At 44.2% G+C, this 26,423-nt stretch overlaps 1 protein-coding gene across 2 annotated transcripts in view; it reads left to right on the top strand.

Moving 5' to 3' along the window:
- The window catches only part of SWEETIE (HEAT repeat-containing protein), a 255,929-nt gene that overhangs the window by 213,649 nt on the left and 15,857 nt on the right, over positions 1-26,423 (top strand). For both annotated transcript variants that reach the window (XM_087694844.1, XM_087694845.1), the window contains exons 36-41: positions 14,653-14,739; positions 14,830-14,958; positions 15,046-15,246; positions 15,338-15,760; positions 20,320-20,388; positions 20,605-20,702. In XM_087694844.1, coding sequence (XP_087550970.1) covers positions 14,653-14,739; positions 14,830-14,958; positions 15,046-15,246; positions 15,338-15,760; positions 20,320-20,388; positions 20,605-20,702 — 1,007 coding nt within the window. The remainder of the gene's footprint in view (positions 1-14,652; positions 14,740-14,829; positions 14,959-15,045; positions 15,247-15,337; positions 15,761-20,319; positions 20,389-20,604; positions 20,703-26,423) is intronic.

Raw genomic sequence — 26,423 nt, 5'->3', positions numbered from 1 at the left:
AGATGCCAATAAATCTCTGCGAGATATAATATGTCTAGAAGCACTACTGTCAAAAAACCAAGTGCCTGCATCCTCAGTAGTCCTAGAACTCTGCGGAGCATTCTTCATGTGGCTGGCGTTGCCCTTTTGTCTAGCCATAAAAGCCTGCTCATATGCTATAGCATCCACACCACTATTCCTCCGTATTTGCTCCTCCTCTAGAAGCAAACTGACTAAGTGAAGAAAAGTGATTGGTTGCGTAACAATCCTCATGGTGAGGTTTAAGGCCATATGAAAAGCCAAGTACAAAGGAGATAATGAGTTCAAAGTGGTAGATATCATCTGTGCATCCGAATAGTACTCATAAACATTCATGAGTTGCTCTCGCAAGTCTTGAATTTTGTTCAAGTGATCCTGAATAGAATCACCTTTATCCATTTTCAATGTCTCTGGCTCTTTCTTTAAGAAAGAGATGCGAGTCTCATTCTTCCGTGCAAATGTCTGCTCCAAAGTTAGCCAAGCTTCTCGTGAAGAAGCTGTTGAACGAATATGGGGAATAATCGACCGCCGAACTGCCAATGCAATGAGCGACAAAGCTTGTGCATCCCGTGTATCCCATGCTTTTTGAGCTGTTGTTCTTTGGGGAAGTGGCTGAAGTGGAGCAGGCTGAGGTGCTTGTGGTGCACGCCCTCCCGGAGGAGGAGTAGCTAGAGCCACAACTCCAGGTCGAGCTTCTTCTCCAGTGACATAGTCCCAAAGATTTTTAGCCACAAGTACATTCTTCATTATGAACGACCAAAGTGAATAGTTATTTCCATCTAATCTGTCCTCCTTGGATACATAGATGAAAACATATCCTCCCTAATTTGCCATGATTTTTCAATTACCAGAAAATGCAAACGAGCAACGTCGAAGTAGAATTTCACTGGAAATCTGAAAATTTTCAGAAATTGGAGAAAATAACTTTTTGTAATTAGTGTACAGAGGTACACTCTTTCAAAACTGTCTTTTATGCACGCAGTCCAACGTGCAATTAATGTTCAGTAACACTGTACCAGCAAAATCCTCAAAATTTCCTTGCCTCAGGTTTGTCAAAATAGTCTGTCAATGATTATAACTGCAGTGGGTCTGCCAATGTTCCCAGAAAAGATAAAAGCCCCAAAAATTTTTAAGAATGTACCCAAAAAATTTGCATCCAATGTGTCCCAGACACGTTTTTAAATGTTGTACCTGTGGCGTATGAACTCCTGCTTCCAGAAATTCATGTTGGAACTTTTAAAAAATGAAAAAACGTTTACCACAAAAGAATCACGTGTTGTCTGGCGTGCTGTTTGCAGGTTACCGGGGGGGGAGGAGGCGGGGGGGAAGCAAGCTGACATCGGATCCTTGGACGCTTATCGCGTGTGTCAGGAGGTAGATGTCAGATGGGCCTTTGCATTCAGGCGGCACTCGGTTGACCTGGCGAATTTGGGGCGTGCTGCAGTTGGCAGGCGATGTGTGGCTGGTCAGACGAACTTTTGGCGTGTTCGTGCAGCAGCTAGTGGGCGACGCGGCTGCTGCAAACGGACGTCGCAAGGCAGTGGCAGTGGCAGTGGCGTTGGGCAAGGAGCTGCCGAAGAGGGGGGGCAACTTTGGCGCAGGCATGCAGGATAAAGGCAAGAGCTGTGCAGGACGACTTGGTTGACGAGCTCCTCTGTTGACTCGTGCTGGCTGGGAGATGAGCTGAACAGAGCTTAGCTGAGCTGAACGGAACCTCTGCTAAACAAAGCCAATGGTGCTCTGATACCAAATGTGAGAGAGTACTGCAAGATCGAAGCTTAGCACAGAAAACAGTAGAGAGTAGAGAGTGAAGCACGACACCCAATGGTAATAGACTGAAAGAGTGTAAACTGAAAGTACAAGGTACAACCGTAGGGGGGTGTTCACACCCGAACATGGTAAGTGCCCGTAAGTGTGTGTCATAAGCACATACGAAATAAAACCATAAGTCTGGAGGGAGAAAACCTCTCCTACGGAGAGTAAAAAGTGCCCCAGTGTCCTACTGATCATCGACACTCCGATATGAGCGTAGGCATAAGTGAGGCGAGTGAAATACCCAACAGAGTCTTATCTTTTTGATGCATATATGTAGAAGGAATCTTGGGAACTTACCAATGGACAAGTTGACTGCTCAACATTGACCTTCTTGCCTTCTTTATTTTGCACATCAGTCCAACATGTCTCATGAAGAATTGAAGGTGGCATAAGCTTCTTGCCCTTGCCCAAAAATATTGTATGGGAAATTCATCATTGCTCGGTGCATTAAACATTACCAGTTTCCAAAGCATGATTAGCATTTGCATCTCTTTTCTAGGCACGATGCCATGAAGTGGGCAAGCTGGCCACAAGAGAAACAGTGACCAACAAAGGTGCCCCATTTAAGTGTGAACCATAATAGATGCATACCATTGCGGGGATAGCTATCCTTTCATGGAGGAGGATTCGGGCGGTGGGCCTTCAGGGGAAGACATGGCGATTGGACCCCTATGTTTTCTGGAAGGAGCTCAGGGAGTGGCGTCTTTGGATCTGGGAGGGCAGACCACTTGATGAGCCGGAGTGGGATCCAGGAGAGTGGCTATGGCCGACCACTGCAGTCGCCATGAAGCCACCCAGGTTCCTAGAGTACACTGCCAGGATTGGCAGACACGTACTGATGCAAGAGGATATGGATTGGGCGCCGTCACGTAGGAGGCATTGGGCGGAGCATAGCATCACGGAGCCGTTCCGACAGACCTTCTGGCGCCGCCTATGGGATAGCTGGAGACCAAGGAGGGTATAGTACTTCTTATGGCTGGTGGTACATGGAGGCTTGGCGGTGGGAAGCTGGCTTGCCGAGATACAAAAGGACGGAGGTTGTAAGCGTTGCTCATAGCAGCCTTTGAAAACCCCAAAGCACTGTCTTTGGTCATGTGAGGAGGCGCAGCTCGTGTGGAGAGGAGCATGCTGCATCCTTCGTCGTACAGCACCCAGCCTTGGATATATCTCATGGGGTGCCTTTTGCTGGTAAGCAGTCAGCTAGGGCCGTCACCTTCTGTATGAGGCCGGGATGCAGGACACGATATTCATCATTGAGGCAAGATCGTGCGCAATGGTCGGGTTGGAGGCTCTACCCATCCGCCAAGTACTAGAGCCCACAGGAGACCACTCTGAGGTATGGGAGATCATAGGGAGTCTTACTAGATTTCATATCTAGAAGGCGCGGCGTCAGGAGACTTTCGGCAGAGAGAGACTTTCAGCATACATGACCCTAGCTGAGCTGTGGACCTCCATCATCCACTCCCTCTGCGGCCGTTGGGATCAGCTGCAGGATGAGTCCAGGGCTCGTTAGGAGCTCCATGGCCACTTTATGCATACCTAGGGCGGCCAGGACCTATTTTTCGTGATGCAGGCAGGCAGCCCCAGATGACGATATACCCCCCTCCATGGCTTCTTGCCCCCATTCCCCCCAGACCGCTGTGAGAGGCTTGTAATCATGATGTATTTGTGTTTCAGCTCCAACTAGTCTGTCGAGCATGAGCACTCCGTTGTAATCAGTTTCTTTGAGTAATATTATCAGCCACATTTTATTTGCAAAAAGATGCATACCATTGCAATTCAATTTCAAACAAATTGGTCTCTTACGTGCAGTGTCCCACAATGTGCACAGCTGATTTTTGTTGCCACCCTCATACTCAAAAGGAACCAAAACTGGACCAATGGCTGCCATTGTATCTTGCAACTGAAGCCAATAAACTGCTGGGCGGTTTTCAACGTCAACCCATGCCAGACATTCCTGTTGAAGTAGATGTTGGAAGTCAACCATGGGCCTTCATGGCACCACATGCACCAACCATCTATCAAAGAAGGGAGGCAACCAGCCCAAAAGATCTCAACTTGGTTCCTCACCAATCTCAGCATGACCTCATAGATGGTCTGGGGACCCACAAATATCTCTTCTACACAATCCCCCTGCAAGATGGATGTCATCCACTAGCAAATCCAAGAAAGCAGTAGAATTTGGCTAGTAGAACAAGGAATGAGTGCACGCTCATAAAAAGCAAAAAAGGAGCAAAGCACCCTTTGCGAGTCCACATGAGTATCCAAAACATCCTCTGCATCACATGGCAGGAGATCACGATGATTATATTCAACATATTCACCAAACAAAGAATTGGAAAATTCCACCAGGTGGGCCGAATCTGGGTTTTGAGAATCGCCAGTTGGGTGGCAACTTGCGCATAAGAGCACACATGGGGCTCCAGAGGGACAGGACCCTCTGGACGCCCGCACCGTGGGTTCATCTGCAGCATGTTTTCCGGACATTAGAACATGGTACCATTTCCTCTGTACTTGGTACTATTTCCTCTTCCTCATCAAGGTCCAGTCCCAGGGTCTTGACTACTTGATCAATGAAGGTGGTATTCAGTCCACCCAGCCGTAGCGTAGGCTGATCACAGAATATCTGTCCAGCTCACTTTTAAACTGACTTGCAGCTTCAATGCAAGACACAACCTTTCTCTATCTGTGTCTCCTCTCATTCATCTTTGCAGCCCACATGATTCAAGTCTGTACCACTCACTGCAGGTCACTAGGTTTATACCACTATAGGTCTGTCCCACCGCAGCCCACTTGACTACAGGTCTGCACCACTTTAGATGTGTGCTACAAGGTCTGCACTGAACTTCTGTCTCTGAATACATCAGGAAAATCCACCTGAACTGAAAGATGTGGACCATTTTTTCTCTCATCATGTCAATCTGCAGTCTGCAGGTGGAATTGTCTGTCACATCAGTCTGAACATGGCATGTCAGTTTGCAGGTTGTCGGTTCGCAGGTCTCTCTGCCACGTTAGTTTGCAGTATGTCTTCTCTCAGTCACATCAGTATGGGCTGCAATTTGTGAGTTCTCTGCTGCAAATAGTGAGTTCTTTGGACCTGCGCAGCTCAAGCACAAAGTCCCCCACCAGATGTGAAGTGGCTACACCTGTACCATAGTTGTCAGGTACGAAAGGTACGATACGGTACGGTACGATAAAATACGGTACTAAATGGTACCTTAAGATTTTATAAGGTACGGTACAATATTAGTACGACAAAAAAATAACTTGATTATTTTAGACAAAAGATAATAGAATAGATATTTCAAGTCTAAATAGCAATGCTATCAGAGCATATAAGATGAGTACTTGAGGGTAACATGCCAAAACCTAATGCGGAATGCACAACATGCGCTATTGCTACCTCAACTTATAACTACATAGATGGGAGTGGATACATCATACATGCATGATCATACAAATAATAGAAGTGTGGGCTTGAGAGAGAGAAGGTTGAGAGAAATTGTTTGAATCTCAAATAACCTAATCTCATGGGAGAATCATATTAATATAAGGAGCATTTAGCTCGTCCCAAAGTGCAATTCGAATGGGAAAGATGCATCCATTAAGTTGGTACCTTATGGTACTAATACGTAAGGTACTGTACCTAAAGTATGGCATAGTATCAAACCTTCCGTTCGTGGTACTAGTGCAACTAGAGAGAGGAAGAGGTTAGAGAGAGAGAGAGAGAGAGAGAGAGAGAGAGAGGCTTCATTAGGCTGGCAGGGTCAGGTGGTTTCCCGTGGATCCATTGTCAGGCATCTTGGATACTCGTTGGGAGTGGATGTACGGCCAAAGGACCTACTGGAGTGGATTTCACAAAAACTGGCGACGAAGTTTATGTATTGGAAGTCGCAAGCGTGGCCATTCCATGTGCGCCTCAAAGTGGCTCAGACCATTATGCTATCAATGCTGACGTATTTCCTGCCATTGCTGCCATGGACGCCTACTACTTTGAAGGCTCTTACTCATCCTATTCATTTCATGCTATGGAAGAAGGACTCCCTGCAGGCAGGCATTTCATGGATTTCATGGTCGCATACATGTACCCCTAAACGTATGGGTGGTGGCGCTATTTTGGATGCAGAAACTCATATGGTGGCTCTTCGTTGGTCTCTTTTTCGTGCCATGTGTGTGGATCATCACCCGTGGACCATCATCGCCCGTTATTTTCTTGAGGACAGCGGGCTACGCCATGGTAACACACGGCTTCGGGCCTCCTGGTAGCATATCCTTAATTCTGACTCTCGATTTTCCAGTCCCTCTTCCTCTTTGTTACTGCACTTGGTCGGCTCTTGGAAAGTGGTGCTCCAAAAGGCCCGTTGGCATCCAGTAGGGCACCGCGTGCAGTCTAACTCCTTTCAGCTGGAATTGTTGGCAGTATCCAGATTACTTTCATGGGAAGACAAACATCAGCTCAGACCGAGATTTAACCGCATGGCCCGTTTAGGTCTGACTTCGATTGCGGATGCTACCCTTGCCACTCGCAATGTCCTCGCATCGTTTCGAACTGCTAGGAGACTTTTCAGGATCTCGCGCGGATACCGTGGTTTATGGGAAAAGCTTTTATTGGAGCTTCAGGGTCGGCAACCCTTTCTTGCCCTGGCTGTGGATCGTCCTTGGCAGGACTGGGACCTTGCAGGCAGGTTGAGTCTGGAAAAGGCCTCTACCAATTAGGTGTATCATATTCTCATTCGAGATCACCACTGGCTGGGTGTGAAAGCTAATACTGTTTGGGGACTGCGGAAATCGCGGACGTGGTGGCAGGCAACGCTGATGGAGGGCTGGCTGAATAAGGCACCTTTCAAATGCAAGGTCTTCCTTTGGCGGGTAATGATTGGTGGTCTTCCTCTTGCCTCGGCCCTTTACAAGCGTCGAATCTCGAATGGCAATTGTTTCTTCTGTACCACTACTGTGGAATCGGCCCGACATCGTTTTCTTTCTTGCCCGCTCGCCAAGAATATCTGGTTACTCTTGTCGCAAATCTGGCAAGCGGTGGTGGGGTCCTCACTAACTCCTTTCGATTGGGTTTTTGTGCGCCCAAAGTACCCCACACTGCCACAGTTACATATGAAGATCTTATCTCACTTTTTCAGATACTGGGGATGCTGGCACATTTGGACCACGCGCAATGCTTTTCTTTTTGATTCGGCCTCTAATGTACCGAGACATATTGCCAGGCTTAAAGGGCTCTTGCATTGGCAGCTAGATCTCATTCGACACTCTGACTTGCTCCCTCGGGAGGATTTGCATCCCTGGCATATGGCAATTGCCTCTGGGTCGTTGCCATGATTGGTGTAACCTTTGTAGTGCATTAGTACGGGGATTTCCCACACGTTGGGCTAGGGCCCTCGTGTCTCTTGTAATCATGTCATCATGTAATACAATTACCTTTTACGAAAAAAGAGAGAGAGGCTTGGGGGAGAAATAAGAGAGAGGCTTGGGGGAGAAATAAGGGAGAAATAAGAGAGAGGCTTGGGGGAGAAATAAGAAAGAAAGAAGAAAAAAAAAGAAAAAGAAAAAAAGAAAGTTGTAGACTTAAAGTAGAGTGCCAAAAAAGTGCCCATTTTTTCGTACTAAATCGTACGGATACGTACCGTACCGTACCGTACCGTTCGTACCATACGGATCAGTCCTTACTACTTACGAAGTTTTCCAGATACATTCTTTATTTGGCATGCTTTTCTATTTGCCTTACAAGTAGAGCAGGGACTCCTAAAAATAGTTGCCCAATAGGCTCGTAGAACAGGGTCATTAGGACTACCTTCTAAAACAATTCTTAGAGTGCCCAACAAGGTCTTTACAGGAGGACAACTGCTAAGACCTCCCCATACACACATAACCTAGACTTTGGGACTTCATGCCTTGATTTCCAGTCCCAAACAACAAAAAGAAAAATCCCCACATATATATACGACCATTTAGTATAAAGGAAAAGAACCCATAAAGGTGACGATACTACCTGGATTGGTCACAATAAGCCATTGCGTAGCAAAGGTTTCCCCCAAGCACTCAATCAGACCTATTTGGTACAACATTAAAACAGAAAACCATTAAACGTACATGCACCAAATAGATACATGGCCCTCTTTGCCTAACAAAATACAACATTGTGCATCCAAAATAATCGGCTCTCTTGGCCTAAAGCAAAAAAACCAATACAACTTAGACACATCCCTCCTTGGAGTGGTACTAACATACAACAAGATGCTCCATCCTGACCTGTACACAGTCTACAACAGGGTCCATTGCTGCAAATAGTGAGTTCTTTGGACCTGTGCAGCTCAAGCACATAGTCCCTCGTCTGTAGAGAGCCCACCAGACGTGATGTGGCTGCAGCTGTGCACAGTAAAGAGTGTGTTGTACATGGAATGGATCCCAAAACAGAGCGGGCAGTCTCAGAAGGTAATCAGCTGCTGTAAATGCAGATCAGAGTGTGGAATCTGTCCAGACTAGGCTGAATATAGGCAGAACACAGCAAGGTGGCCTGCACAGAGTCTAAACACAGTGGACAACTGAACCAAAATACAGTCTAGGCTGAAAATGCAGTTGCTGGCTCCAAGGTGACTGCTCTTAGAGATGAAGTATGTGCCGAGTGGCAGTAGGAGACAAAATGTAGCTCCTGGCTAGCCGGAACAGGTGGCTGTCAGCTCCAATCCCATATCCCAGCAGCTTTGCAGAAAAAATGCTGGTGTAGAGAAAGTCCAACAGCTTGGGAATGGTTGCTAGATGATGGATGAATATTGCCAACAGTGTGCCTCAGCTGGAGCTGGTTGGAAATGCAGTCCACAAACTGAGATCTCCTTTTTGTGGGTATGTAGAAAGTAGTGGAAACAAGGTGATAGTTGATGAAGAGAGAGAATCCGCAAAACAGGATGGACTAAGTGGCTCCGGAGCATCTCTATTTGTAGATGTGGAACCAACCAAGGTTTGGGTGTTTGCTTATGGGACATAGAAATTTTGTAGCATTTTGAGTTTGGGGACTGTTTAGGATGAGCTACTTAAGGTTTAAACTGAAAAGCACCATTTTAGCTTAATAGAGCTCCTTGGAGACAGCTCTATCGACCTTATGGCCAACAAATGGAATCATCAAGGACATTATCTTATCATAGGAGGAGCCTGTTGAAACAATTCACTCCTGACATGATAGAGCAGATATTGGAGGCTACACCAATGTTGCAATGCCATTACTGCAATCTTTCTTAGGATTAGAAATTTTTCTTTAATATTTACCTTTTCGTAGACATGGGAGCCTCCATATTTACAGCTGTACAACTTCACCTAGATTTCCATAGCCATTTTCAGAGATAATGGTCTTCACAGTCTCAAAACACCTTTTAGATGTGAGATGGTTTGATAATTTGAATTCTCTGATGAGATCACATTTGTATGATTTTCTCGGGTTTCATAGGCCACCTCAGCCTTTGGTAGATGTCAATATAGATGTGTGTGTGTGTGTGTGTGTGTGTGTGTGTGTGTGTGTTTTTTGAGAGGAAGGTCTTCTAATCTGTAGCTCATTCTCTCACACAATTATTTTCAATAAGAATAGAGGGGAAACTTGTTGGGTATTTGACTCACGCCTCACTTACGCCTACGCTCATATGGGAGTGTCGGTGATCAGTAGGACACTGGGGCACTTTTTACTCTCGGTAGGAGAGGTTTTTTCCCCCAGACTTATGGTCTTATTGTCGTATGTACTTATGTGCTTATGTTACACACTTATGGGCACTTAGTGTGTGTCGGGTGTGAACACCCCCTACAACCCTAAGGTTTAAGGGTTGTACTTTGTACTTTCTGGTTACACTCTTTCAGTCTATTCTCTTGGGTGTCGTGCTTCACTCTGTCTCTCACTCTCACACTGTCTACGGAATCTCAGCTGCACCTCGATCCTTCCATCTCACATTTGGTATCAGAGCACAGCTCTGAGCTCAGCTCCTGCCTGCAGTGTGCAATCCTGACCGCACCCGAGCCACCTTTGCTCTGCGTCTGCCCCAAGTCGTCAATCTTCAGCACGCTTGTGCTGTTCGTCAACAGTTGCCAGCGTTAGAGAGCCGCTCGCCTGCTGAGCGCCGCCCCCTCTGTCTGAACACTGTCCTGTCCGTCAGACGTCGCTTCCTGCCTCCAGCTTACAGCGCAGACGTCTCCAGCGCAACTTGTGGCACGCAACCTGTCTCCAGTGCAACGCCGCTCGTCAGTCGTCAGGCGTCACGTCAGCTGCAGGCGCAGACGTCTGCCAGCGCACAGGTTCAGACGACACACGTTCGCTCGCTAGTTGCAGCCATCCTGTTCGTCAGCGCCCAAACAGCCGCCTGTCTGCCCAGTACACGTCAGCACTGTTGCCTGCTACACGTCAGCCGTAAGAACGTCTGCTCGACTGTTTGCCCGCCCGACCAGCGCCCGCTTGTCGGTTTGCCGCCAGTTGTTGCAGACGTCACGCCATCACGTCCTATTCGCCCACTGCAGTCCACGTCAGATGTGTTTTTTTTAAAAACAAAAATATTTAATTTTAGCCCAGAACAAAGTTCTAGAACAGGAGGTTCATACGCGGCAGGCACAGCACGAATACATGCGACAAATTTGATGCAAATTTCTTGACTGGATCATCAGAAATTTTGGGGCTTTTGTGTATTTTGAGGATAGTTGCATATGAATTGCTGATACAGTCACAAAAAGATTGTTTTGACAGAAATTTTGGCAAAAATTTTGGGGTTTTTGATATAACAGTGTTGCTGTGCACTGTTTGCACCTTGGGAAGTGTGCATTAAAAGACAGTTTTTTGATAGAGTACGCCCTTGCACATTAATTGCAGAAGCGTGTTTGCTGCAATTTCTGGAAATTTGCAAATTTCCAGTCCATACTGCTTTGACATTGCTCATTTTGTCTTTGGAAATTTGTCATCATGGCAAATCAGGGAGGTGATATCTTTACGTATGTATCCAAGGATGACAGATTGGACGGCTTTTACAAAAGTATTGACTTGCGCTTTTCCTTGTGCGCCTTTTTCCCTTATTTAGGACTTTTTTGCGCTTCTTGTGTTTCGCTTTGGTCATTCATGATGAAGAATGTATTAGTGGCCAAGAATTTATGGGATTATGTCAGTGGAGAGGAAACTCGACCGGGAGTTGTAGCTCGCGTTACTCCTCCCCATGGCGCACGTGGACAATGGGGACCTCAGCCCGCTCCACCTCAGCCACTTCCCCCAAGAACTGCAGCTCAAAAAGCTTGGGATACACATGATGCACAGGCCTTGTCGCTGATTGCTCTAGTAGTTCAGCGGTCCATCATACCTCACATCCGTTCGGCATCTTCTTCACGAGATGCATGGTTGACTTTGGAGCATATGTTTACAGGAAAGAATGAGACTCGGATCTCTTTCTTGAAGAAAAGAGTTGAAAACTTTGAAGATGCATGAGGGTGATTCTATGCAGGATCACTTAAATAAGATTCAGGACTTAAGAGAGCAGCTCATGAATGTAGATGAGTATTTTTCAGATGCACAGTTGATATCCACTACCTTGAATTCCTTACCTCCTTCATACTTGTCTTTTCATACTGCATTGAACCTCACCATGAGGATTGCTGAGCACCCACTCACTTTTATTCAGCTATTTAGTTTGCTTCTAGAGGAGGAGCAAACAAGGAAAAATAGTGGTGTGGATGCTGTAGTCTCTGAGCAGGCTTTTGTGGCAAGACAGAAAGGCAAAAACAGCAAGGTGAAAAATGCTTCACAGAGTTTTGGCACTTCGGGCACATCGCAGAATCAGACACAAGGGGGAGCACAAGCTAAAAAAGGCAAATGTCACTATTGTAAGAAGCCCGGTCACTATATCACTGAGTGCAGGAAGCGTATTGCCAAAGAGAATAAGGAGTCAGGAATGTTTGTTTCTACTACTCCTTCCACTGCTAGTGAGTCCGCGTCCTTTGTTGTGGACAGGGACTATTGTTTTTACACTTGCAGTTATGACATCTCTTGGGCCGATAGAGCACTTAGCTCTACAGAGGATACTGACACTTGGTTCTTTGACAGTGGTGCTTCTAGACATATTACATCTCGCAGATATTTGTTTGCTTCAGTTAGTGCACCTCCCGTTGGGAAATCGGTACAGTGTACCAATAATGCATCATACCCTGTTCGTGGTATTGGGGAGATTCAGCTCACAGCCATTGATGGCTCTATTCTCCACCTGCAGGATGCTTTGTTTGTGCCTGGAATCAAGAAGAATTTGCTTTCTATTTCTTCTTTGGCACGTTGTGGTTTGCAGGTCACATTTGATGATGACCGTTGCATGGTTAGAGATAAAGAACGCATGACTTTGGTCTTGACAGGATCTTTGTGTCATGGTTTATATGAGTTGGATGCTCTTTCAGTAGATCAGTCGGCATACTTGACATCCACTCTTACTCCTGCTATGATACAGGCAAAGTTATGGCATGCTCGTTTGGGGCATGTAAACTTTGGCAGCTTGATGCTTTTGCAGCGTACTCAGATGCTGGATGGCTTATCTCTCTTGGAGAGACCTCTTGAGCACTTATACGAGGGATGCATTTTAGGGAAAATGCATCGTTTCTCATTTCCTCGTGATGTTGCTTTCAGAGCAACAACCAGATTGCAGTTGGTGCATTCAGATGTTTGTGGGCCTATGCAGACCATGTCATTGGGCGGTTGTTATTATTTTGTGACATTCATTGATGACTTTACACGTTGTTGCTGGGTCTACTGTTTGAAAAAGAAATCAGAAGTGTATGATGCATTTTTGGCTTTCAGTGTACTTGTTGAAAATCAATCTGGATGCAAGATTAAGACTCTCCGTTCGGACCGAGGGGGGGAGTACATGTCCTCTATGCTAAATTCTTTTTTGCAGCAGAAGGGCATAGTCCATCAGTATACTATTGCCTATACTCCACAGCAAAATGGGGTAGCAGAGAGAAAGAATCGGTCACTCATGGAGATGGCCAGATGTATACTGAAGGCAAAGAGCTTGCCTCATAGTTTTTGGATGGAAGCAGTCATGTGTACTTGCCATATTTTGAACAGATGCCCTATCAAAGCCTTGAAGACCATCACACCTTTTGAGGCTTGAAACAGCCGTAAACCTTCTGTTGGTCACTTTCATACCTTTGGGTGTCTTGCCTATGCCCATATTCCACAGGTACTTAGAAAAAAGTTGGACAACAAGGCTGTTAAGTGCATTTTTATGGGATATAGCAATGAGAGCAAAGGCTACAGACTCTATGATCCCGTTACAAAGAAGGTTTTTATGGGATATAGCAATGAGAGCAAAGGCTGCAGACTCTATAATCCACTGTTGCCACATCATCATGTGAAGCTGAATACAAGGCAGCTTTCACTACCACAGTTGAATGCGTATGGCTTAGACGCTTGCTAGGTGATTTGGATGTATCTGTTATACAGAGCCTACTCCTTTGTTCACTGACAGTCAGAGTGCCATTGCAGTGGCACGGAACCCATTGTTTCATGCTCGCACGAAACACATTGAGATCCATTATCACTTTGTCAGAGAGAGGCTACATGCAGGTGATATCAGCCTTGTCTATTGTCCTACCACCAGTAATGTGGCAGACATCTTCACCAAAGCTCTTCCTCGTGACAAATTTGAAGCATTTCGCAATGCTTTAAATTTGATATCCTTTGGTGGCGGATGATCCTTGCACTCTTGATCACTCTTCACTCCAGGGGGGTTTGTTGGGTATTTGACTCACGTCTCACTTACGCCTACGCTCATATGGGAGTGTCGGTGATCAGTAGGACACTGGGGCACTTTTTACTCTCGGTAGGAGAGGTTTTTTCCCCCAGACTTATGGTCTTATTGTCGTATGTACTTATGTGCTTATGTTACACACTTATGGGCACTTAATGTGTGTCGGGTGTGAACACCCCCTACAACCCTAAGGTTTAAGGGTTGTACTTTGTACTTTCTGGTTACACTCTTTCAGTCTATTCTCTTGGGTGTCGTGCTTCACTCTGTCTCTCACTCTCACACTGTCTACTGAATCTCAGCTGCACCTCGATCCTTCCATCTCACAAAACTAGAGGGAGATGTCCTATTGACACTCATTTAAAGGTGGACTTCTGCTAATCAAGATGGTTGTACACAATCTTATGTTATCTATACCCATAAATGACATCATGTTTGCTGGATTGGCCAAGTAGCTAGCGCGATTTCCTATTAGGTAGTTCATATTTTGGAGATTCCCATAGCCTTGCAAGGACATGTTTTGTTCAACTAAAAGAATCTACAGTACAAAATTTGAAACATGTAGTTGCCAAATAAACTTGGGGTGAAAGGGAAAATACAAATTCTAGGGCTCATATTGCAACCTCTAGGGGTCCTAGTTTTCTTATGTGTAATGCCTTTGGCCAACGAATGGGATGCTCCAAAGGAAAATGCTTTATGTTGTATCGGTTGGCTCTCAATGGTATAGCTCTTCTATTAGGTCCTTCATGTTGGCTTCAACAAATTGATCCCAGTCTTCTATTAGGTCCTTCATGTTCTAGAGTTTCTTCTAACCTTGTATACACACTTGTTTTGTGCTAAAAGAATCTCATAGTTCAAAATGTGACAATTTTGTTGCCAAATAAACTGATTCCAGGGCTCTCATCTCTAATGCCTTTGGGCAAAGAATGAAGGAAGATATGAATTCCAGTGGTCCTACTGTTCCTAACAATAATAGCATTTGCTGACGAATGGGATGCTCCCATGTTGGCATCAACAATTTCGGAAACACCATATTTAGTGATCTGACATGGATATGTTGCAGGCTCAGTTCATGTCTGCAGTGCGCACGGCATTGGATTCTTCTGCTGGACCGGCATTACTTGAATCTGGACTGCAACTTGCTGCAAGAGTAACTCACTTAGAGACCCCCTTTGTGCATGGTTATTTTTGTCATGCTTCTATGAAAAATGCCAGATAACACATACCGTGGCTCCTTCAGATCATCACAAGTGGCATATCAAATGGTGACATCAGTGTGTTCCGTCGTATAATTGCACTTCTGTCCCTTTTACTCCACGACTTTGAGGAACTTCAGTATCCTTCCTATGCTGAATCGGTTGGTTGTAAAGTAAGTGATATAAGGTTTTATCCATAAAAAGGCATGCCCAGATTGTTTATTGATGATTGATTTGTGACAACTTTGTCTATTTGTCAGGTCCAGGCTAGTTTATTGGGTGCTTATGCTGCTCTTAAGAGTTATGCACACAACTGTGCAAGTGAGGCATCAAACAAGAAAAAAGAGGGTACAGCATTGTTGGAGCTTCTTCGCAAAGACTCCAATAAACTAAGAGACTTCTGGATAAGTCTGCTGAAGGACTTCACAGTTTTACGACTCTCTACATCATCACAATGGCAGGTGGGGAACTCAAGTCTTAATCTATGATGGTAGTACTTGTATGGGCATGGTGCAGCATTTCCCTTTTTGATCTTTGTCATTTCGTATGCAGCTGAAGTACAAACCTTTTTTAGGTGGACTTCTGTTGCCAGCAGTAGCAACAACTATCAAGCCTTACCTCGATGAGATGTGGCCCGCAGTGCTTGAGGCTGTGACTACTGATGCTGTTCCATGTTCTAGTGAAAAGGAAAGTTTTTTGTCATTGAAGCAGGAAGCATGCTTATCATCAGCTGATTTCTGTCAATTATGGGCACTCTGTCATTTGATAACGTGTCAAGGAAACAAGCAACAATCGTGGAAGACATTTACACGAAGCAGCTTTTCTGGTACTTCTTTCAAGGCATCTCAAGTAGGGATAACTCCAGGGATTTCAGATGGTCAGATAATAGGTCTGCATGCTATGTTTTCCCTCAGCAAAGATGGATTTTATGGTCCAAACATGCTGTCAAGCGATCTATGCAAAGAACTTTTTCAGGTGGAGTATAGATTCCCATAAAATATTAAGCAATTTTTCATTGGAGTTCAATCATTAAGCTTGCAAATTGCCTCTTGATGTGATTTCTTCCTGAAACCTATAAGATTCTGTAGGCCTGCTTTCCGCAAGCATTGATTCAAAGTGATGGTTAAAGGAAGAGGCAGAAGAGGAGAGAGAAATTTGGGGGGGGGGGGGGGGTTTGCGGGGGTGCGCTACACTTAAAAACCTCTTTGCAAATAGTATGGAGATCTTAACCATGAAGGATGGAACTAGCTCGTTCAAGAGTACATGATTTATGGTTCAGGGTCTTGTGTTTGCGACTATACATGGTTTGATTGTGTGTGGCCTTAAAGATCTGTCAAACAGCTTTTTTTCTTCCAGGAGCCGATGTTGTCCTCTAAAATGATCCATGTAAGTTTCATTCTTTGGCCTTGCCCTATATTTAATGAGATGGCCAACCACAATAAGCTGGTTGTGCGCTCTTGATACGGAGGTCATTTAATCAGATGAAGCTGCAGCTAACAAGATGCACTGTAGCAAAAGGCTGGTTGTGATTTCTTTGTGCTTGACCACTTAAGTCTCATCTTTGCCCTGCATTTAATGAGATGCTTAACTGCAATATGCTGCTCATGGTTTCTTTATCCTTAAATCATCTAGTCTTCTTTTACTTTGTTTGTATGTCATATGGCCACTACAAAACTGTCCTCGTAGGTGCAAAATACACATCATGATTCTGTTTGTAATTCTTAAGCTGTAGCGATGAATTATGGCATTCAGGTGTCTGATATATCTGCCACTGAATAGAATAATAGATGCAACAAAATCTTGAAAAAACCATAGCGCTTGTCCATGCAGGCAATTAATAAGTTCCACAGCTAGTATTTCTATGGATTCAAAAAGTTACACTGAAGTGGCATGCTCAATTGTAGATTCCCCCATATCTATTACTGTCAACACTAATTTAGATTTAGCAAGCTGTTCAGTCTCTAGACCTTTTCCAGTTAGGCTGAAGTATGATGCCACTTTTCATTCTTAGGTGTACTTCTAGACTTGTATTGACAGTATGGAAACTTTGTCACATTGCTATCTTTGAGGCTAGTATTTTTTATGACACAACCAACAAAATTGGTGTGCCATACTAAACCTTCATTGAGAGTTTGCAAGTGGACAGTATGTATGCACACTGTGCAACTGGAAAGTGTCCACCATATCAAAACAGCCAACAAGGCGCACACCCTAATTACATTTGCAGATTAAGGATGTTTGCAACTAGCACATATTGTGCATTATGTGAGTGAGATAAGTTCAAGTCATGTATATAGGGTAGTGTGATGCTCCAAACAGGCCTCAATTAAACTCACTCAGTGTGTGTGCGCGTACTTTCTTCTGTGCATCGTGCGAAATCAGGCGTTCCAGCTTTTCTTAAGTGCACCTTCAGTGTTGGAAAACAATGTGGGTGTGAATACAAGGTGATGATTGCAGCTCTCGCACTCTCGTCTACGTACCTGGCCTAATGGGGCTCTAGGCTTGATTCTTGGCCACTCTTAGGTCTACTAGGATTTCTGTTGCATTGTTCTACTCGGTTGGGCTATGGTCTATGTGTTGATTGGCAAGGTCAGTCAGTCGTGGTTTTTTGTTGTTGTTTTTTTTTTTTGGATACAGCCTCCAGCCGATTATCAACTTCGGCTGATTTTGGGTTCATCCGATTCTAGGCTTCGTCGTCCAAAAGATATGGCAATGTTGTCAAAAAGAGGGAGCTAGTTTTGGTAATCTGGGACCAATTTGTTTATTTCAAACAACAGATACGAAAGAATTCTTCTACTCTTAATTCCTCAGGCAACGACCAATTCAAGGAGATTTATGCTTTTTGGTCCCATGAGTTTGTTAACATTGAGCACTTGTCGCGGTAATTGCACTCTTGCATGATTGCAGATGCACTGTTATTTTATTAATTCTTTCAAAGAAGAGGTTGCAGACGAAGGACCAGCATGTGGAGGGTATTTGTAAGGGAGTTGCCCTAGTCTCTTGGTTGACCAGCACTTGAGCAGCATTCCCACAGTTCTTGTAGGCAGGTTGAGTGAGAGGCTTTGCCACAAATGGGAGTGAATCACTGGCATTATTCGTTGGCTTATTTGGACCATGAGGTGCAGCCACGCCATTGATTTATAGGCAGGTTTGTATCCTCCCTGTGGACTAGATGGATCCGTCTGATCTGTCCAGTGCAGTCAGATCTGTACGATCCATGACTGGACTGTCAAAACTGAACATTACCTGTTTGACCCAAACAGGCTCTTGATAGTTTTTTTTACCATTTTTCCCTCCAAACGACCATTTTGCAACCCATATTTTCGCTTGCTTTAAAACTGCACTTTCCCACTTCACTCCATCCTCAACTTTCAATCTTTCTTCCTTCAACTGCAAGGCTTAAGCTTCATCTCTACTCCAAGCTCTCACCTCAACCTCTCAAGCTTCATACCTCCACCTCTACCTCCTCTTCTCTCATACGGGCTACCACCTCCTCTTCCTCTACCTCCAACTCCACCTCCACCTCTCTTACGGACTCATCAATCACAATCCCTAAGGCTTTATCTCATGGGTAGGCACTCTTATTTTAAAGCAAGTAATATTTACTAGACTAACTCTTAATTTCCTATGTATTGTTTAATGACCCTACAAAACATCAGATTTTATCTAGCATTTTTTTGTGTACATTCAATTGTATCGAGTCCATGGGATGGACAAGTCGCACCTGACTACCTTGGTTATAGGGCATTTCTAAACTCTATTGTAGAGACTCTCTTTAGGATTGGAACATAGGTTCATAGTAACATGGGATGGCCATTTTGCAGTTCCATTTGTGTACCCCTATCTTCATTTCTGTTCCCATCCCCATCCCCTAAACCTATCCTATAGTATTGTGCACAGATTGCTCAATGGGAAATGGGAGAGAGTGCAGGATGATGGGTGGTTTCATACTTGGCCCAAATCAGGAACATTATTACCGAATCCCATTAAGTTGCAAGATCAAAAGATTTTTTCAAACTTCCGAATGTATGAGGAGGAGAGTTGCTTTTACACAAACATGGGACTTTAGCATTCTCTTCCACTTTGAGTCACATTAAATCCCACCAGACTAGGTGTTTACCCAACTGGATGTATCTATATTGTCCTTAATAGTCCATCTCATGGCTTATTTTGTACTTTGTATTTTACCTCAAGAATTCTTTCCAAGTGTTATTAGTAGCATTTTCATTTATTTGAAAAAAAGAGTCATTTTTTCCAGGTGCATAACAGCCCAGAGTTTGGAAATCATTGGATACCAGGAAACATATTTCCTTCAGTATTAATTTTTAAAAAACCTATAAAAAGCTTATCCTACAATTATGCAAAAATTAGTGGGCCTAATAATAAATTTCCACCGTGTAAGTTTTGAGATAATGTCAATTTTGAGATTGTACAGATATTACAATTACCATTTCAAGAATACCACAATTCATGACATATAGACACAACTTTCAAAAAGCAAATTCAAGACACAGTACTAGTGAACATGATATTTCAGAGATCCAATTAGTAAGAAAACGTCAGTGCAACTAGTGACTCAAATAAAAGTTTAAACCAACACATAGTAGTTAATGTTAACAGTCTTGAAAGAGAATACTATGTTCTTGATCTGAAGTCCAACCTTCAAATACAATCTTCAAAGTTTCTTTTTCCCTATCTACTCATGTTCTTGTATTTTATTTTATTTGTGGGCCAAGGTCGATAAGAAACACATTTTGCATGTAGGAAATGTTTTGGAAACGGCAAGTATGTTTTTTTTTTTTTGCAAGTAAAATGTGGCTGATTATATTACTCAAAAAAACTGATTACAACGGAATGCTCATGCTCAACAGACTAGCTAGAGCTGATGCAAATTCACAAATACATCATGTATACAAGCCTCTCAAGGCGGTCTGGAGGGGATGGGGGCAAGATGCCATTTGGGGGGGCGTGGGGGGGGGGGGGATTCGCCTTGTATTGTCAACTGGGGCTGCCTGCCTGCATCATGAAAAACAAACGTCAAGTATGTTTCCTAGCTTAGGAAACTAGTTTCCATACAACTATGGACTCAGGTGAATAATATGTTGAAACAATGCTTCAGGACCTTGATGAGTAGAAGAAGACATGCTCAATCATGCACCCAGTTTCACAAATGCTTGATACCAGAAATCACTAGTGAAGTGAATTCTTTTCAACGTCAATTCCTATTAAAGTACAAATGGTCAAACAAGGCATGTTTGTATACTGTGGCTAACTCAATCTATGCCATTGAAACCCACCCACCACCCCCACCCCCACCCCCACCCCCACACCACCCCCCCCCCAAAACCAAAACAACACACACACACAAAGGGAAAAAAAAATGTTTCTATGATCTTTCTCTACCTGCATATATGTTCTAGAAAGGTAAAGTAATTCTTCCATCAGTTTGATGCTATCTTACAGGTCTGTGGACAATGCAGATATATCCTGCAGAGACCATAAAAATGAAGTACTAACAAATTTTTGGTGTCCAGGTCCTCCGTGCTATTTGTTTGAAGACTCAAACAACGGTAGCAGTTCATATTATTCCAGTATTGAAACAGGTCCACTAATTCTCTTTTTCTTAATGGTGACTGAACGGGTTTTTCTGGTAACTGATTTGATTTACTTCTTCTGAGGTGAACTTGTAGGAGAGCATCGTGGTGTATTTAAAACCTTGAAAGTCTAGACTCTAAATGTGAAAAGCTTGAGTGATTTAGTTTGCTGAATATCAAATGTTCTGAGCAGTCTGTAAGCAACAGTAGGTCTATCGTGTTTAGGTACTCAAGTATTCTCCAGATGAATATGTCAAGTGCGATGACTTCGTCTTCTCTGCAACAGAGATATGTGTCTTCTATATCCACCAGATCTTATGCAGGTTTGTCTGAGAGACTATGGCCATTCTTTTTTTCAATGAGAGGGAATGAATACTTGCCCGTTAGAGCTGCATGTATAACTTTTGTTGTGAGATATTGCCACTGAAAACATGAAATTGGAAGTAACAGCAACTTCTTTCCTAGTTATTAATTTTTAATGATGTTGGCCTTGGAACAGAAAACAGTTCAGTTTACTTGTCGAATTGCGTCCTATGTACCCTCCAAAAGTTACTGTTGGTGGAAGTTGTAACTAATATGTGCATTCATTCCTAAGCTGATGTGTTTGTTACCATCTGTTTCTGCAGCCTCTTTCTTTTTGGAACATGTCATGTTTGTAGTTGTCCTTTCAAGAAACTGCATGTGCCAAGCAGTTGCAAATTTAGAAAGAACTAAAAGAAATCTCTGTGCATAAGAAATGTTTTTCTTAATTTCCATGTGAATTTCTTATGAAAGTACTCTAATGTCCTGCCTGAGTTGGATATGGTTTCTGGATCCAGTCAATACGAGATGAGGACACATATATGTTCAGGCTAGAGAGGTACCATCAAAGCCCTGAATATCTACAAGCCATGGCACTGCACCTCAATTGAACACACTCAGTGCCCAGAAAAGGAGCACTGAAGTATGAAGCCAACACTGCTGAGCATATAGGCAACCCCAAAGACAGAGATGGGTGCCTCCACAGAGATGGAACGTCGTGTGGGTGAATCAAGCACCAGCTACAAAGCTGACATGAGCTATGCAAGAGACTGGGTTGTCATAAGTTATGGCATAATTCACTGCCAACTCTTGCCGGACTTTTGCGCTGAATGCAATATGCCCTATGCCAGTGAGAAAATGCTCTCAGAATCCAAGCAGAGACAAGATATAGAAAGTTCCTACCCAAGCAAGTGGGGTGTTGGGGACTTGCTCAAACCACTCCCTGTGGATCCTTGTACAAGTGACATAATGACTTCCTTCAGAGGATTAGTGACAATCTTCGCTCACTGAATGCTGCAACCATCAAATGGTAGTGTGGGTATCTTCTTTTTTCCCAAGGAAAAAGAAATTTATACAAAGGTGGCCCTGTGCGGTACTCCAATTGTAAAACCAAAAAACGAGTTGTCTGATACGAGGACTGGGTGTACAGCCACTTGGGCAGTGTGTAATGCCAAACCATTTGTGACAGTTGACTGTAGAGGGAAGAAGCTGCTCCTATTCCAAATGCTAAGAAATGAGTCTCTCCTCCTTCCCTATGTGCCTAGAGTCACCCTGTAAAGACCTTCTTGTATAGACCAGCAAGAGTACTTGTCAACAGGAAAAAACAAGTGCCACACGAAAGTAAGAATTAGGCAGTTAATCATATGGCCAAAAAGCAGGCAGTTTAGCAGCCCGGATATGTTCCAACATTTCTAAAAAGTATGATGAGGAAGATTGGGTTTCCAGTCTCAGATTGGAGAAACAAGCTCAATCAGCCATAGTGGATGAAGGCCAAGGGAAAAGAAGGCCCGATGCTTTGTGCACTAGGTTCCTACCACCTGCCAAATGGGACAGTGCCAAGCAGATTAGAGGCTGTAAGCAACTTCTGTAGTTGATTTGTGGGTGTGCCGAAATAAGGTTGGCCATGTATGCCTCCAAGCATGAAAAATGAATGAAATGAATTCCTCCTCCTGCTGTAAACTGTGGCCATGCATGCAAGAGGAATAAGCAATGATTTTAGGCTTTGACTTTTGAAAATGATAGTTTGAAATGAATCCCTATCAATAGACAAATGCTTGGCTTTTTTCCTTCATATGTGAAAAGGACTAATGCTTGGCTTTATTCCTACATATGTGACAAGGTCGGCCTTGTATTCCTCCAAGCATGAAAAATGGATGAAATAAGTTCCCCCTCTTGCTGTAAATTGTGGCCAGGCAGCAAGAGGAATAAAGAATGATTTTAGGCTATGACTTTTGGAAAGATAGTTTGAAATGAATCCCTATCAATACACAAATGTTTCACTTTATTCCTAAATATGTGTTAAGGACTCAGCAGGCAATCAAATGTAAGTTTTCCCCTGTCCTTTGTTAAGAGATAGGACTGAAAAATGGCCTGATAATATTGTGCAAATGTACTTGCATTTCAGTCTTTAATAGTCCCCTCAAAATTGGAGGCAGTAAAGAGGAAAAGTCCACCAAGTAGTCAATTATGTTTCTTTCATGTTAAGATATCAATAGACAAATGCTTGGCTTTTTTCCTTCATATGTGAAAAGGACTAATGCTTGGCTTTATTCCTACATATGTGACAAGGTTGGCCATGTATGCCTCCAAGCGTGAAAAATGGATGAAATAAATTCCTCCTCTTACTGTAAATTGTGGCCAGGCAGCAGGAGGAATAAAGAATGATTTTAGGCTATGACTTTTGGAAAGATAGTTTGAAATGAATCCTTATCAATACACAAATGTTTCACTTTATTCCTAAATATGTGATAAGGACTCAGCAGGCAATCAAATGTAAGTTTTCCCCTATCCTTTGTTAAGAGATAGGAGTGAAAAATGGCCTGATAGTATTGTGCAAATGTACTTGCATTTCAGTCTTTAATAGTCCCCTATTGGAGGCAGTAAAGAGGAAAAGTCCACCAAGTAGTCAATTATGTTTCTTTCATGTCAAGATATCAATATGACACACTTGTCTCTTTGTTGAAACGACTATAAAACACTAAGTATTATACCACGATGAGGGAATGATGTGTTGATAAGCTGCTTTTGTAATTATCAAGTGGAAAGTCTAAATCACGAATCGTGTTTCATTTTGTTTCAAAGAAGAGAAATTCTATGAATAAGACTCCTCAGAACACAAAGAAGAGAAAAAAACGCTAAACCTGAAACCAGTCCAAAGCAGCCCTGTAAGGGACTTCTGTATTTTTAAGAAGGGGAGTCTATTACAATGCTCAAAATGAATAAGCAGTCCAGATGTCTATATTGCCAAACCATGTGGGTCTGGAAAAGGAAGAAAGTGCCAAAATTCTATGTCGTGAGAAAAGCATCTCTTTCTCCTCATAGTCTCCCAACTCTTCCGTCTCTCCCACTAAGAGTATGCACAATCTTTATCCAAATCTTGAAGAGAGTCTTTGTGATAGATATGTCCAAAAACTCAAATAGCCTGGCTGCATCGTCTAATCATGCTTCAAACTCCATTTTGTTGCTTTAAACTATTGATCAAGCATAGGAATTAGCTCAAAAGCTTTGATGAGTTGTAAAATTTTCCTCCAAGTCAACATGTATTGCATGCCCAATCCATATTGAGTAGACGTGACAAAAGAGATCATGTAACCTTCATCATCCACCTAAATGCAAGTAATTCCTGTGTTTGCAAGTTGCTGTCACAGGAGTTCTTCTATAGTGGCCCATGGTCCTACCTGAGAGTTGCGGAGCACGGAGAGTTCCCACTACCTCTAGAGGTGGGGATCTTCGTGGTTCGCAAGTCAAGGAGGGGCAAGGTCCATCTACTAGCACCACTGGATGGACCAAACTATGCTTTTTTCCTTCAGTCCTCGCAATTAGGGGATTGGATGATGACACAGATAGAGGAGGAGTTGAAGAGCCAGGTGGCGGACCACATCTCCCAGTGGATGGGAGAAGGACTAGCATTGTTTGCACAGCTGTGGCCTAGTTGCATGATAGACATTAACTGGTGGGCTGGTGCCGAGGTCCCACACTTGAGCATTATCTTTCGAGCCCCTCCACAGTGGAGTGCTCCGAGGGATGTAGAATGGCCCGTGGCGGAGGCAGCCCGTTTCTACCAGTGTACAAAGTCACAACTCTCAACATGGCTGATAGATACATTGATAGTACCACTTGGAGTATCTATCACCCCTATGGTCCAGCAGAGGGCCACCATAGGGACTAGAGTTCGCCATCCAGACCTACGACGAAGCGTACATGCATGCCCCATAGTTTTTCCTCCTCATCAGCAGCCTCCACACCGAACAGATGCTTGTTCGGTCAATCGCAGGTTTTCCCATGAGCTTACACCTTGCATCCTGGAATGTGAATAGTCTCCACTACAATGGGGTACGTGGTTCTAGGAAGTTGATTATTCGGCAGGAGCTGCAGCCTGTCCTTGCTGGACAGATCAACATCTTATTTCTATAGGAGCACAAGCTCATTCCCACCCACGTCTAGCAGGTAGGAAAGGTATTCCTGGGCAGCTCACACACTTATTGGGAGCAAGCCATAGGTGCCCACGGCAGGAGTGGAGACGTATGCACCTCTATTGACCTGAGTCTCACCACCTATGTATGAGATCACGGGACGATCGTGGTAGGGAGGGTTCTATGGATCAGATTGGATATTGGGGACTTGTGCCTTGGAGTCCTCAATGTCTATGTCCCTACGGAGGTTAGGGCACGCAGCAGATTCTGGGTGGAGATCGTGGATGGACTCCCAGAGGTGGACTCCTGGATCGTTGGAGGAGACTTCAATACCTGGAGGCTTTAGAGGACCAGCAAGGCAAAGGCAGAAACTACCAAGGCATGGCCAGAGAGGAGCAGGAGGCATGGGAGGCCTGGAGAGACCTTGCCTTCCATAGGAGGAAGAGGTCATTGGACTTTTCTTGGGGATATAGGCAACAAGGTGGAGTCCTGCTGGAGCGATTGGACAGCTTTTATGTGGGAGAGTGGGGAGACTCTCGTGGAGGCCAGATTGGGCAGTTGGCGGGCACCATGTTGTCCGATCATTGCCTGGTTCTCCTGACACTAGATCCCCCAGCATCTGTCCTAGACACACAATCCTGTCAGATCCTTGACTCGATCTATAGGAGGGAGGAGGTGACGAGACAGATAGAACAGATTTGGACCAAGGAGTGGAGCAAGAGGATCGGATCGTAGAGGAGGTTACTGAGGTCTTAGCCGAGTCGAGAAAAATCGGCTAGGCAGCCATGCAGACCAGGCAGCAGACCTGGGAGGAGGAGAGAGCACTCTGGCAGGATCTTGCAACCACGGAGAGATTATTACAGGAGGCACCAGGGGATCCCACCCTCCACGCACAAGAGGTGCCTGCGCGAGCAACCATTGATGTTCTAGAGAACAAGCGCTCAGAGTTCTCTTTCTGTACCTCAACAGCTTTCTTGGCGCGGAAGGGGGATACGATGTGCAGGGAGTTTTTCCAGGTGCACCAACCTCGCACCTCAGGAGAGCAAATACGTAGCCTTTGAGATCAGTATGGGAGGACTCGTTCTAGCCCAGACGAGGTGATGGAGATTGCCACCAACTACTACAAACGCCTTTTCTAGCAGGAGATAGCCTCAACTAGAGGACATCGATGTAGGCAGCAGGTTTGGGATCACATCCCGTCTCTCGTCACAGAGGAGATGGGATGCTCCCTCCTAGCTCCCTTCACAGAGAAGGAACTAGAGGAGACTTTCCATACACAGGACATGCAGCAATACCTAGGAGAGGATGGTCTTTCTAAGGCCTTCTTCACTACCTATTAGGAAGTGGTGAAGGACCCCCTATTGATAGCCTTCTAGGAGATTTTTACTTCAGGACAGATACGAGGGAGCCTTTCGGCAGGCCTTATCAGTCTTCTCCCCAAAGGGGGAGACTAGTTGGAGCTTTTCTAGTGAAGACCGATCACCTTATTATCAATGGCCTATAAGGCATTGGCAAAGATAATTGGTAGGCTACTACGCCCTGTGCTTCCAGATATCATCCATGACACACAGATAGGCTTGGTCTAGGATAGGAGCATCCTCAACAATGTAT

Source organism: Lygodium microphyllum, chromosome 15 (assembly GCF_053477565.2).
Source record: "Lygodium microphyllum isolate KBCC chromosome 15, Lygodium_microphyllum_v1.1.10, whole genome shotgun sequence".
In the NCBI taxonomy this organism is placed as follows: Eukaryota; Viridiplantae; Streptophyta; class Polypodiopsida; order Schizaeales; family Lygodiaceae; genus Lygodium; species Lygodium microphyllum.
Note: the sequence above shows the minus strand (reverse complement) of the source record. Positions and strands in the feature narration are given on the sequence as shown.